General features: G+C 39.2%; 1 protein-coding gene across 1 annotated transcript in view; it reads left to right on the top strand.

Annotated features, from left to right (window-relative positions):
• The window catches only part of FAT4 (FAT atypical cadherin 4), a 133261-nt gene that overhangs the window by 60826 nt on the left and 60136 nt on the right, over positions 1-12299 (top strand). Inside the window, exons 2-3 of the mRNA XM_048942038.1 lie at positions 7931-8062; positions 11816-12077. Coding sequence (XP_048797995.1) covers positions 7931-8062; positions 11816-12077 — 394 coding nt within the window. The remainder of the gene's footprint in view (positions 1-7930; positions 8063-11815; positions 12078-12299) is intronic.

The raw sequence follows: 12299 nt of genomic DNA, 5'->3' as shown, positions 1-12299 counted from the left end.
CCATATTTGGTCTCCATGGTCTGCATTAGGGTGATTGGAGTGGGCAATCACAGCCTGTGACAGCTTTCACATCCCTTCTTTCCTTAAGGTACTCCTTAAAAATGGACCTTTGGGCTGTTGTACCTTGTTCTCCTTCTGTGGAGAGATCCCAAGTGTATTGCTTGGCACATCCATTTATTGCCTAAGCGTTTATTCCCATCACCTACAATTAAGGACTAGAAGAAGTTCCCTTTATATTCACTACATTCATGTATATATATATATTTTCCCAAAGATGCTACCCCAAAACTGAATGATCAAGTATCTGCTGCTGCCCCCTGGACGTTTCAGCTTCTTTTTTTCCAGTGTTGCCTCTTTTCCTAATCCTCAGCATTCCCACCATTAATACTGGAATTCTTAGCAACTTTATATTTCTATTTAATAGATTTGTTCTGCATCACAATAGCTTAATGGGATTTTTTATTGTACTAGCATGTGCCGGGATTGTTTGCCTTCTAGAAGATGGAATATTCAGATGCCTCATTCATCCTTTAAGTGAAAGTCTTGTCCCAAGACATTTTCTGGAAAGTGGGCTTTCCATCCTGTTGTGGAAATTGTAAATAATTGTAATGAGGCATTCTGCATCAGTGAGAAGTGCCCCACTCACCCAGTCACCTTTAGGTAAAGCTGGAAAGCTGGTTCAGCGTAGTCATTGAGTTTTTATCATTCTTGAAGTTTTTTTTTTTAGAGATTTCCTGGAACAGTGATGGTTGGGATTTTTTGTTTGTTTGTTTTTCTTTTTTTTTTTTTTTTCTTTCTTTTTTTCCCCACATTTTCTCTCTGGAAATCCATGTTTTTTTGATAGTAGACTGATACTTAATCTGTTCCTTTGCCTTCACAGTTTGGAGGAAGCACATGTGCTGTTCCTGCAAACTGTTAGTATAGCCATAACTTCACTGATATGAATAGCCAATAAGATTATTCATGTCAATAAAAAAGGAATCTAGATGTACATGTGTTTTTCAGGATTACTGAACCATTTCTTCCTGGATGAACTAAAGGCATAAGTGGTGGAGGCAGGAGAAAAATAACTAGTGTTGGCTATGTTCTTGTGTTAGTTGCATGCACATGTTAAATTGGCAATTTAATTTTTCTTTTTTCTTTCTTTTTTTTTTTTAACTCTTTATGATAATATTTGCCAGGAGGTGGGGAACAGAATCCTCCACTTTCGTTCTTCTAAAATTATTTATGCACTACTACAGTCTCCATCAAAGAGGGACAGGCCCCTTATGTTTTTTAGCATGAAGATCATATAATAATGTAAGCATAAGCACAAGTCTTCAGGGCAGTGTGTGCCAGTAGCATCTTTAGATTAGATGCTATCTCGTGAGAGATACAGTGAATATCATGGCTACAAGCGAAGGAAAGAAGAATGACTCAACAATATATAAATTGAAAGAAAAGCTGTTGCCTTTCCCCTCTGTTTGATCTTTAATCAAATAGTTGTCACATTTGAAGAAGTATTGAATGTGTGAGACATCTGGGACTTCCTTTCTTCTTAGATCACTTTTCTAGCCAGAGATCTCAGATGAAGCATGGAATGTGGATGGGATGGCTGCAAGTGACTGCACGTGGTTCGGGGCTCCCAGTGAACCTTGCTGCTGCCGCATTAACTAATTCATTTGCTGTGGAACCATTTTCCCCCTTATTTTCATTGGATAGATGGAAGAACTTCAGAAAAAAGATCTGTCTATAAACCCTCCTCACCTTGAAATAAAAGAAAAACAAATGTTAATAAGCGCAATAAAACAGAGGGATATATTCTGGCCAAATGAGTCCACTGGTTTATAGAAGGCGTTATGATCGGATAGAATTTGGCATGTTGCCTTCTAGTGCAATGTTTTATTTTACATACCTTTGTAGCTCATAAACCCAGCATGTTTGGTCACTATAATAATTTCTTGTTCCAGAATAAAACTATTAAGCTTTTTATGAAAAGCATGGAAATTGTCTAGCCTGTTCAATAGTGATTGTCTGGGGGACTAGTGTTTTTGAAGTGGATTAATTCTTTTGCTCTAAGAAATGAAACTTGGCCATCTAGCAACTGCTTCTTAATTCAACATATTTACAGTAAGAACAGATTTTTCAAATGCAGACTGTATTTAATAGCACCCAGATACTCATTTTGTTTAAAAAAAAACCTCCAGTTTTCTGTAATAATTTTTTCCTTGCCCCCAGAATTGTTTCTAGAACTGCACTAAGTACTGATTTTACATTGCAGTATCCCTCTTGTAGAGCTTCTTTCACATAGACTCTTCATAAATGCCCTCAGTTAATTCAAAGAATGTATCTTTTATTATTTTCAAAGTAAGGACCACGTTTAAAAGTCATCAAAATCAGTAAGTTTCACTGAAATTAATTGTATTCAGTTCATGCCCCAAACACTTAAATAACGTATGCTTTATGAATTGAGGTTCTCATTTGATTCTTTATATATATTAGCACTGGAGGATCATCTGAATTTTTACTCTCCTTATATCTGCATTTCAATAAGCAAATCAAGTAAAATCTATTTAAGGTAAATGCTACTTTACATCATACAGACAAAAACCTTACTGCTTCATACTCCCACAAGACATAATTTGTTCTAAATTTGTTTATGGAAAATAATCTCAAGAGCACCAATTTGAGCAGCAAATAAGAATCCCAATAAGATTAAAGTAATTAATACTTCCTCTGCTTTGCAAATGTGAGATGGCAGGATGCAGCAATTAGGTTGTCACAGATGAGGATAGGCTGACCATCTGTGATAGGCAGGGTCGTTGCACTGTTGCAAGGAGGTTACTACTCCTGGAGAATGGAATTTGATTCAGACACAGGGAAATTTGAAATTTGTGACAGTTTGACTTCCTGCTGCTACTAATCTCTGTGGTTTACTCTGTGTTTCTATTTTTTGCATCCTAAATTAATACAAGTTGAACAGAACAAAAACCAATCAGGAAACCCAAAGACAATTTGCACAGAAGTTGATACATAAAATAACCTTGTTTATTTTACAGCAGTGAATAAGCAACCTATAGCATTCTCTCCAGCTACCTGAAAGGAAGTTGTAGTGAGTTGGAGGTCAGTCTCTTCTACTAATGAACAGGGAATAGGATGAGAGGGAATGGCCTCAAGTTGTGCCAGGGGAGGTTCAGGTTGAGTATTAGGAAAAATTTATCCTCTGAAAGTGTGGTTGGGCACTGGAAAAGACTGCTTCAGGAGGTGGTGGAGTCACCAGCCCTGGGTGTGTTAGAGAAACTTTAATTTTCTCTTTTTTTCAAGATGCATTAAATGTGTGAGGGGAAGCATTATACTGGAATTTATAGAAATTTAGAATTTTTTTTTTTTTTTGAGATTTACACAGACAAAAGTAGAACAAAACTTGTCTGATTTTTTCCATTCCTTAAAATTAAAGCGAGACAATATTTTGAATCTATATATCAGTTTTCTATCACACTTGTGAAAGATTTAGAAGTCATTGCAACTAAATTGTCTTAGCGTTTCAGCAGAAATTCAAGGAACAAAACCTGTATCAGCACCTGGACCAGCAGAAAGAGGCTTTCAGAGAACTGAAAGGCAGGAACGTGGGTAAACAGGCTGCAGTCCTTTTCCAGCTGCCGTATTTGATTATATTTGAGTCCTTGTTTTATTGGAGATAAGAAGATTTGGTTCCTATATTAAGTTTACTGTTGATATAGATGGAAAGCAAAGGTGTGTTTGCAAGATGGAACGTTGTAGGAGGTTTTTGGTCAGGGTCTATCCAGAGTAAACTACAGTGAAAAGCTCAGGAGCTGCTTCCAGGTGACTGGTTTATGCGTGTTTTGCATGCTCAGGGTGTTGACTGATGGCTGTGGGCTCTTGTAGAAACAAACATTCCTCATGTTGGCTAGAGGTGGAGGAGGAGAGGAGAAAGGGGGTGGTGATTTTCACTTCCTGCACTCCTATGGGCATCTCCACCTAGGGGTTCCTTCCTATTCCACGGGCTAAGATATGAACAATTTCCTTGAGTTCCCTTTCCTTCTTCCTGGGGCATATTTCAGCATTTGAGGCTTTTGGTCTTCTGAACTGGATATTTATTACTGTACTCACTGTTGTTGCTGGAGGGTGTTTTGCCATGGCTGAGCACGAGAGTGCAGCATGCATTGTGTAGAGCTTTCTGAACACAATGCCTGGGGTGCAGGTGACCTTCTTGTCTTGCATTCATTAAGTCTGAGGCAGACTTGCACAGTTAATGATTGGTAGCATATGATATTAATCAAGCCATGTATTTTAAGAGCCGAGTGATACATACTGGTATCTTTATGCATATGTAATGTGGAACTAGAAAGAGGCATTTGGCTGCAGAGAAATTTGGCTTAGATATTTAATGACAGATTTTTAATTTTTTTTTCCTTCTCGGTAAAGATGTGATAAGACATGTTGAAGCCTTCCTGTACCCTGTGGTACTGAAAGACTTTGTGGTCATGATTATCTTATGAGCTTTTATGTGGGGTCTGGACTTCTGAAATAACTTCAAAGTGAAATTAATTTCTAAAACATTTATTACTTAAGTGAAATTTTTGTAAATGGCCATATTGCACAGAGCTGCTAATGAGACCTAACCAACAGTAAATTATGACACCATATGCATTAACTAAGTTCTGCTAAGTGGATTAGCAGTAATTACAGTGTAAAAACTTTAAAAAAATACTTAGGTATCTTTCTAAAACTTTCTTTCCTTGTTTGAAAATTTCTTCCTTCTCACTAATCTAAAGCACACATTCAGTATGAAATACAATGTCTTTGTCTACTTGAAAACTGATTTTTCAGGATAAACCTACTTCTATAAAATATATCATTTTTACTTCTATTTTTCAGTCCTCCAGAATCCAGCTTTGTAATTTATTTGTCTCACGATCCCTATCAATCTGTATTCTTGGATTCTTACTATTTTACATTATGCAAGCTGTAGGCAATGCAGAGTTCCTAACCCCAAACCCCAGAAGTTTTCCTATTTTTTTCATATGATTTTTACGAAGGCCAATTTCTCATTTAAAAAACAGTTTCCAGTGGTGAAATGTCACTAGTAGCTGAAATGTTGAAGCTGTACATGACGTACGTGTTATTAACAAATAAATTGAAGAGCTGTGCAGCTGCTTTAGCTTGAAACTGTATCTAGCAAAATGCAATACTTTCACCAGAGGTGTGTGTTTTGCCATGGAAGTTCAGGTGCAGGACCTATTTGGCAGTTGACAAAAGCCTTCATCTGTTTTCTTCTGTGTTTCTCCCCTTTCCAGATTAATTGTCACCCAGATGCAGCAGTCACCATGAAAATCAACATGGGCTAGTTTTCCCTCTGAGAATTTGCCTGGTTATTTGATTGCTTGAACCATTGCTTATGATGCTGTGATCAGCACTTCTGGTACTTGACTGTAATAGATTTAAATTTGATAACAAAACACCTGGGTTACTTTGTCTCAGTCCATGAGGCCTTTTATGTACCTTTTGTGAGTGATCAAAGGAACAATATATGATATAAATAATGGCTTCCTATCAAAGTCCGTTGAAGACCTGTAGGCCCAGTGTTTTGTCTGCACTTTCTGCAGATCTCCCTAATGTTAATGTAATATATCCTCTGTTTTTAAAGATGTGTCGCTTCTCTTTAATGCTGTGGAAAAGTTCTGGTGGTGATAGTAACCTACCATGGGCATAAGTACCAAACACAAACTTTGAAAAAACAGCCAAACAAAAAAGGCAAGCAATTTACTTACATGAGGTGATTGATGAATGTTGGATGCAGCTTCTGAAAGCTTGGGGAAAGATGAGCATGCAAGCCTGGGTGCCTCGCTTGTTCTGCAGATAACCAAGCTTCTGTCATTAAAATAGTTATCTTTGGGATTGCCCCAGTGATTAAGTCAGCATGGTTTGGCAGTTACTGATCTGTATTAAAAGTGAAGGGGGAAAAAACATAATGGCAGGTGACTAGAAACAGTTAAAATCATAGACTTCAGATCGCCAGAGATGTCTGCATTGATCACATCCAGAGCAGACCTGTATGTTTTCAAGTAAGTACAGGGAAATCCTTTGCAGACAATGGCATGGCAAGTACATGCGGTAACAGGCTTCCTTCAGCACATACTTTCGTCTTTAGCAGGTCTTCAATGTTTGGTGACCATTTAATATTTTAGATCCAACACTAACCATTTCTTCCCCCCCCCCCTCCACACACAAATAATGTAGAGAGTCTGTGTCCTCTCTTTCATTTTTTCTTTTCTTGGAACATTGCATGTCATACCGGGCAACCAGGGAAAATCAAGCTCTACAGCTTTTTGAATTAGCATAATTAGATCTGTGAGAGCTCAAATTTGGTGATGATACAAAGATGGGAGGAGTCACTAACACAGCAGGAGGCTGTGTTACCACTCAGAGTGACCTGGACAGGTGGGAGAGTTGGGCAGAAGGGAACCTGATGAGGTTCAACAAAGGCAATTATAGAGTGGGGAGGAATGACTGTAGCACCATTGCAGGTTAATAGCTGACCTGCTGGACAGAAGCTCTGCAGAGAAAGACCTAATTGTCCTGGTGGACAACAAGTTGGCCATGAGGCAGCAGTGTGTCCTTGTGTTCATGAAGGCCAGTGGTATCCTGAGGTACATTAAAAAGAGAATGGCCAGCAGGTCAAGGGAAGTTCTCCCCCTCTGCTCTGCCCTTGTGAGGTTACATCTGGAGTAGTGTGGCCAGTTCTGGGCTTCCTAGTTCAAGAAAGATAAGGAACTTTTAGAGAGCCCAGCGGAAGTCCACAAGGGTGATGAGAATCCTGGAGTATTTCTGAAGAAAGGCTTAGAGACCTGGGACTATTCAGCCTGGAGAAGAGAGGACTGAAAGAGATCTTATCAATGCTTATAGATGCTAAGGGGCAGTGCTCAAGAGGATGGAGCCAGTCACAGGCTATTTTCAGCAGTGTCAGGTGACAGATCAAGGAGCAATGGGCACAAACTAGAAAATAGAAAGTTTCATCTGAAGATAAGAAAAAGTTTTCTATGAGGGTGACAGAGCACTGAAACACTGCCCAGAGAGGTTGTGGAGTCTCCAACTCTGAAGAGATACTCAAGACCTGTCTGGACACTTTCCTGTGTGACCTGTTGTAAGAACCTGCTTTAGAAGGGGGTTGAGTTGGATTGTATCCAGAGGTTCCTTCCAACCCTATGATTCTGTTATTTTATGTGATTTTGTGAAATAATGCACAATCTTACATAAACTATCTTTATTACTTGGAAAAACATGTGCATTTAGCAAGTGAAAAAAATATTTGTTTAGATATGCATAGGCAAGTATGCATATGCGTAGATGGTAGTGACTGCTCCTAAAGTAACATTTGTTTGCAATCAGAGAAGAGCTTTGAGGTAAAGAGTAAAACAGAATTTTTTATTATTATTATTTTTTAATATAAAGTGCAAGGGTGTTTTTTCCTCCCTCAAAGCTGAGAGTTGCCAATAAATAAACATTTCAGAGAGGATTTTACACCATCTCATCTTTATGTCAAGCAGCATTTAATGGTTGAATGATCCTCTGCCCCGGGACTTGGCAGCTATCCTCCAGGGGCTGACTTTGGGGATTACAGTGACAGTCTATCAGTGGATCTTTTCCAATATAAACTAGGCTAGGGCCATTTAAAATCAGTTGCTATCAACAAGTTAAATTATCTTTATTTATGTTAGAAGCTTTCCTGTAAGTATTTTATAACAGTGTGGAATTTTAATATCCGGAGGGGTTGTTCCTGTTGTCACTGTTATTTGGCAATGTTCTAATTCATGCGATTAGGCTCAATTTACCTGATTTCTTTCAAAATTATGTGATTTGTAACATTCAAGACTAATCAACATCTAACTTGCAGTGCTCACACAACTTTTTCTGATTCCTCTCTTTATAGGTGGAAATAACGCTTCAAGATATCAACGACAACCCACCAGTATTCCCCACAGATATGCTTGATCTGACTGTGGAAGAGAATATAGGAGATGGATCTAAGATAATGCAGCTGACAGCCATGGATGCTGATGAGGTAGGAGCATTGTTACACGTAAAAAAAATGCTATTCTGGAGATGCACATTTTACTTGTTCCTTTATTCCCTGCATGAGGGTTTGAGGAGCCATTGTGCCACCCAGTTCTTTGTGCTGCATCTGCACCCTTTGCTAGGCATCTTGGTGTCTTCCATGCAGTCCTACATAGGCACACACAGTCATGACAAAGTCCCTGTTAACTGAAGGTTGCTCGCTGGACTGTGTGAGAGTTAATTTCTCATAACGTGTCCTAATGAGCAGTTGCACTGATGACAAAGAACACCCCGTTTGGTTCTAGACAGTGTTGTTTTCGGCAGTTTCATCACATGCCAAGCTTCCTGACTTGGCAACAGTACTGGGCTGCCCAGCTTATTGCAGAGATGTATTGACATCCAGTTTAAGACCACAGCTTTAGATCTAAGTTAATCCCAGTTTTGAGATTTGCAGTATAATTCATATGAGGTAAGCCTTGTAGAATGAGAGAACTCTGATGCTTGCTCATGCTTTCACCAGATAACTTTATACTGTTATCCTGAAGGAAAGTCTTATTTTGTCAAAGAAAGGAAAGAAAATAATGCTAGAACATTTGCTCTGTACACAGACCCTTTCACAGAGCCTTTTTGCTTGCATAGATGTGTTTCTGTGAGGATGCTACAACTAAGAAGCTGTTAAGGACCTACCAAAAGTCTTCTGAGGTGTTAAACAGTTGGCCTGTTGGCTTAATGAGGGTTATTGGAGTCTCTTGTATGTGTCAAGCAAATACATCCAAATATAATTTAATGTATTCATTCTTTTTGGAAAGTAAATTATGAGAGAGTTAATGATATTGTTTCATTCAGTTGAACTATTTGCTTTCCACTAGGGAAAAGACTAAAAAGTCAGTATGAGCATGAAAAGAAGATTGTGTTGTCATTAAAATATAGGGTTACACTTAACAACAACAAGCAATTCTTTCATTCAAATAATAAGGTAATTCAGCCCTCTCAGGAGAATTTTATTTCCAGTCATTTTTGTGTTACTTTGGCTAGTCCTTCTGTGATTGCTAATTGATGTATTTAATCTTGCTACTACATAGGGATGCCAAGAAGACCAGTGGTATCCTGGGATGCATTAAAGGTAGTGTTGCCAACAGGTTGAGGGTGCTGATCCTTCCCCTTGCCTCTGCCCTGGCGAGGCCACAGCTGGAGTACTGTGTCCAGTTCTTGGCTCCCCAGTTTAAGAAAAACAGGGAACTACTAGAGACGGTGGGAATGGGCACAAGCTGGAACACAGGAAATTCAATCTGTAGATGAGAAAATCTTCTTTACTGTAAGGGTGACAAAACACTGGAGCTGGCTACCTAGAAAGGCTGTAGAGTCACCTTCTCTGGAGATACTCAAAACCCACCTGGATGCTTTCCAGTGTGACCTACACCATGGAACCTGCTTTAGCAAGGGGTTGGACTAGATGACCTCCAGAGGTCTCTTCCAACACCTACAATTCTGTGATTCTGTGACTGGTAAAAATGATTAAGAACTTTTTTTTCTGATGAGCAGACAAAAACTGACTTTGGAAAAGTGCATATCCGTTACAAAAATTGTAACTGTGAGCCTTATAATGTGTAGCTTAAGATTAGAAAGAAATAACCGTTAAATAGCTGCTTTATGCTGAGATTTGGCAATCTGTTATCTAAGATGTTAGCAATATATTATGCTCTCTTCTCTTCTGTGTCAACTCCTGCTGCGTTATGTGTTTCTGTCTTCTTTCTTCACATGTGCAACCCACATATGTAGCTCAGTAAAATGAGCATACTGCCTTTGCTATGTGCATAGTTGCTTTTAGAGCAAAAGGTTTAGCTTTGAGAGGATAACAGAACCCTAAAAACTTAAGATTGAAGTGTATACAAGAATCCCTCATTGATAGTATTAAGGCATCACGTTTCAACCCCTTGTATGTTAGCATAAGCTCTTTTTAGACATCTGAGAAAAGATGTGAAGACTGTATATAAGTGTTGAATGGCACCTAAGACTTTAGCAATTTAGCAACAACTTCTAGCATTTTGCAAGTTTTTTTTCAGACTGTTCTTGATGGGAAATTTCTATACAATTTTTTAATATGTTATACCTTATAATTGTATATTTTGCTTTGTTTCTCACCTAATTCTCACCTAATGTAAAGTTACTAATTTGACTAGGCCTTCATCACAAGTAGTTCTGTTTTCACTGTGCTCTGTTGGTAGAAGGCTACCCAGCCAAAAAAATGGTAGAAAATGTGATCACCTCTGAAATCTTAAATTCCCATCATCTGTTTTTATTAGACCACACAATTACAGGAGAACATATTACATATCTCAGGCATACACCTGAGCACACAGGGTCTGTGTATGCTGTAGCACTGCATGCAGCTGTTCCAGACCAGGTACTTGGAGAAGTGAGTTTTCTTTCAAAATGTCATTTTATCTGTTGGCTGAATCTGATTCTTTGAAGCAGCACTCCAGGGAATAGGTTTGGCATCAGGCACTGTCACAAGGCCAGGTAGTGAATGGTTTTCTCTCATGTCACAGGTAAGAGTGGGTGTTTATCTTTGTTAATTTGCTTTTTTAGCTGTCTGATAGTAGCTGTAATTTCCTTCTCCCTGATCTCTTTGATCAGGGTGACCTGTGGTCCCCACACAAAAGACATGGGGGAAATGGCCAAGTGCTCACCAAAACACATGTTCCAGTGCCTGCACGTGTGTCTTGTAAAGGGAGGAAGTGACCCCAGATTCTGAGGTCTTCTTTTGCTTTGCCGTAAAGACCAATGCTACGAAGAAAAAGGTATAGCAAAGTATTGGCATTCTGGGGAAATGTGCTGGACTGGCTGCATCCTCTGGCAAATGCAGTGTGGCAGCATCTTCACATTGAGGTGAAGCCTCCTTAGGAGGTGACTGAAGGTGGAGCCTGAGTAGTGGCCATTTTTGGGAAGCCTTAGAACTGAGATCTGTAAAATTGAAGGATTTTTTCATTACTGATACAGGCAGGATAAGGTGGCTTTTCACAACATTTGTGATAGGAAGGGCTAAGGCAAGATGCATTGTATCAATTTTGGAGTAAAAAGGGGTTTTTTTGTGTTAACTTTTAGTTTCAACATTTAAGGAATAAAAAAGAAAACATATTTTCTTATTTATTTTATTATTATATTTTCATAAAATTACTTTCCTGTCATTTTCTTTTTAGCCAAAATGTTCAAAATGCTTATGAATCCCTTGTTTTTTTCCAAGGTCAAGTGAGAAATTCCGTTCAATCCCCAAAGGAAAATTTTTTGGCTTCCGGGGACTGACAGTACAATCCAAGAGATCAGAACTGTGCTATTAGTGACAAATGACCTGTCACTACAGGGCTGGCTACTCATAGAGATGAATGCATCCTGACGCATGAAGGGCCCTTCAGGGGGCTGCTGCACAGCACCCGTGCAAACACTGCTCCCAGGAGTTTCCTCTGACCTGGAGGTGGTGAAGCTTTGTGGTCTTGACTGGATGCAATCTTTTTATGAACAGTGGAGCAAAAGAGTATCAGAGCAATCTTGTCAATTCATGTCTCATAAATAAGAACTGTGTATGTATGTATCTGTGTTGGGGGACTGAAAAAGAGGCTGAGAAGGAAGGCTGTTTATTAAAGGAAGCTGTTCTGAAAGAATTTACCAAGTGCAGTTACTGGAACAGTTCTTGTCTTACTTAAAATTACGATGTGGTTTTCCTGGCAAATAACTTGATTTGACCACTTCTGTTTTTACTTAGGGAGCCAATGCCCTTGTCACATACACTATTATCAGTGGTGCGGATGATAGCTTCCATGTTGACCCTGAGTCAGGAGACCTGATAGCCACCAAGCGCCTGGACCGGGAGCGCCGCTCCAAGTACTCCCTGCTGGTTCGTGCTGATGATGGCCTGCAGTCCTCCGACATGAGGATAAACATCACTGTCAGTGATGTTAATGACCACATCCCCAAGTTCTCCAAGCCAGTGTATTCCTTTGACATTCCAGAAGATGCTACTCCAGGTAAATGTAAATAGGAAACAGCCCTAAAGTGACAGAAGTTTTCTTTTTGTCTATCTAGAGGTACTTGAGAGGCAGAGGGCAGAAGACCTATCTGACTTGTCCAGTGAGCAGCTCTTAAACATGATGGAGAGGTAGAGGGAATTGTGTCATGCTGATACTCTGCTTGCTAACTTGTGCACTAGTAGAGTAACGTTTTTTTTAGGAAAGTACAGAAATGTTTGC

This window comes from Lagopus muta, chromosome 4 (genome assembly GCF_023343835.1).
Source record: "Lagopus muta isolate bLagMut1 chromosome 4, bLagMut1 primary, whole genome shotgun sequence".
In the NCBI taxonomy this organism is placed as follows: domain Eukaryota; kingdom Metazoa; phylum Chordata; class Aves; order Galliformes; family Phasianidae; genus Lagopus; species Lagopus muta.
The sequence above is the reverse complement of the archived record's forward strand: the minus strand, read 5'-3'. Positions and strand labels throughout refer to the sequence as shown.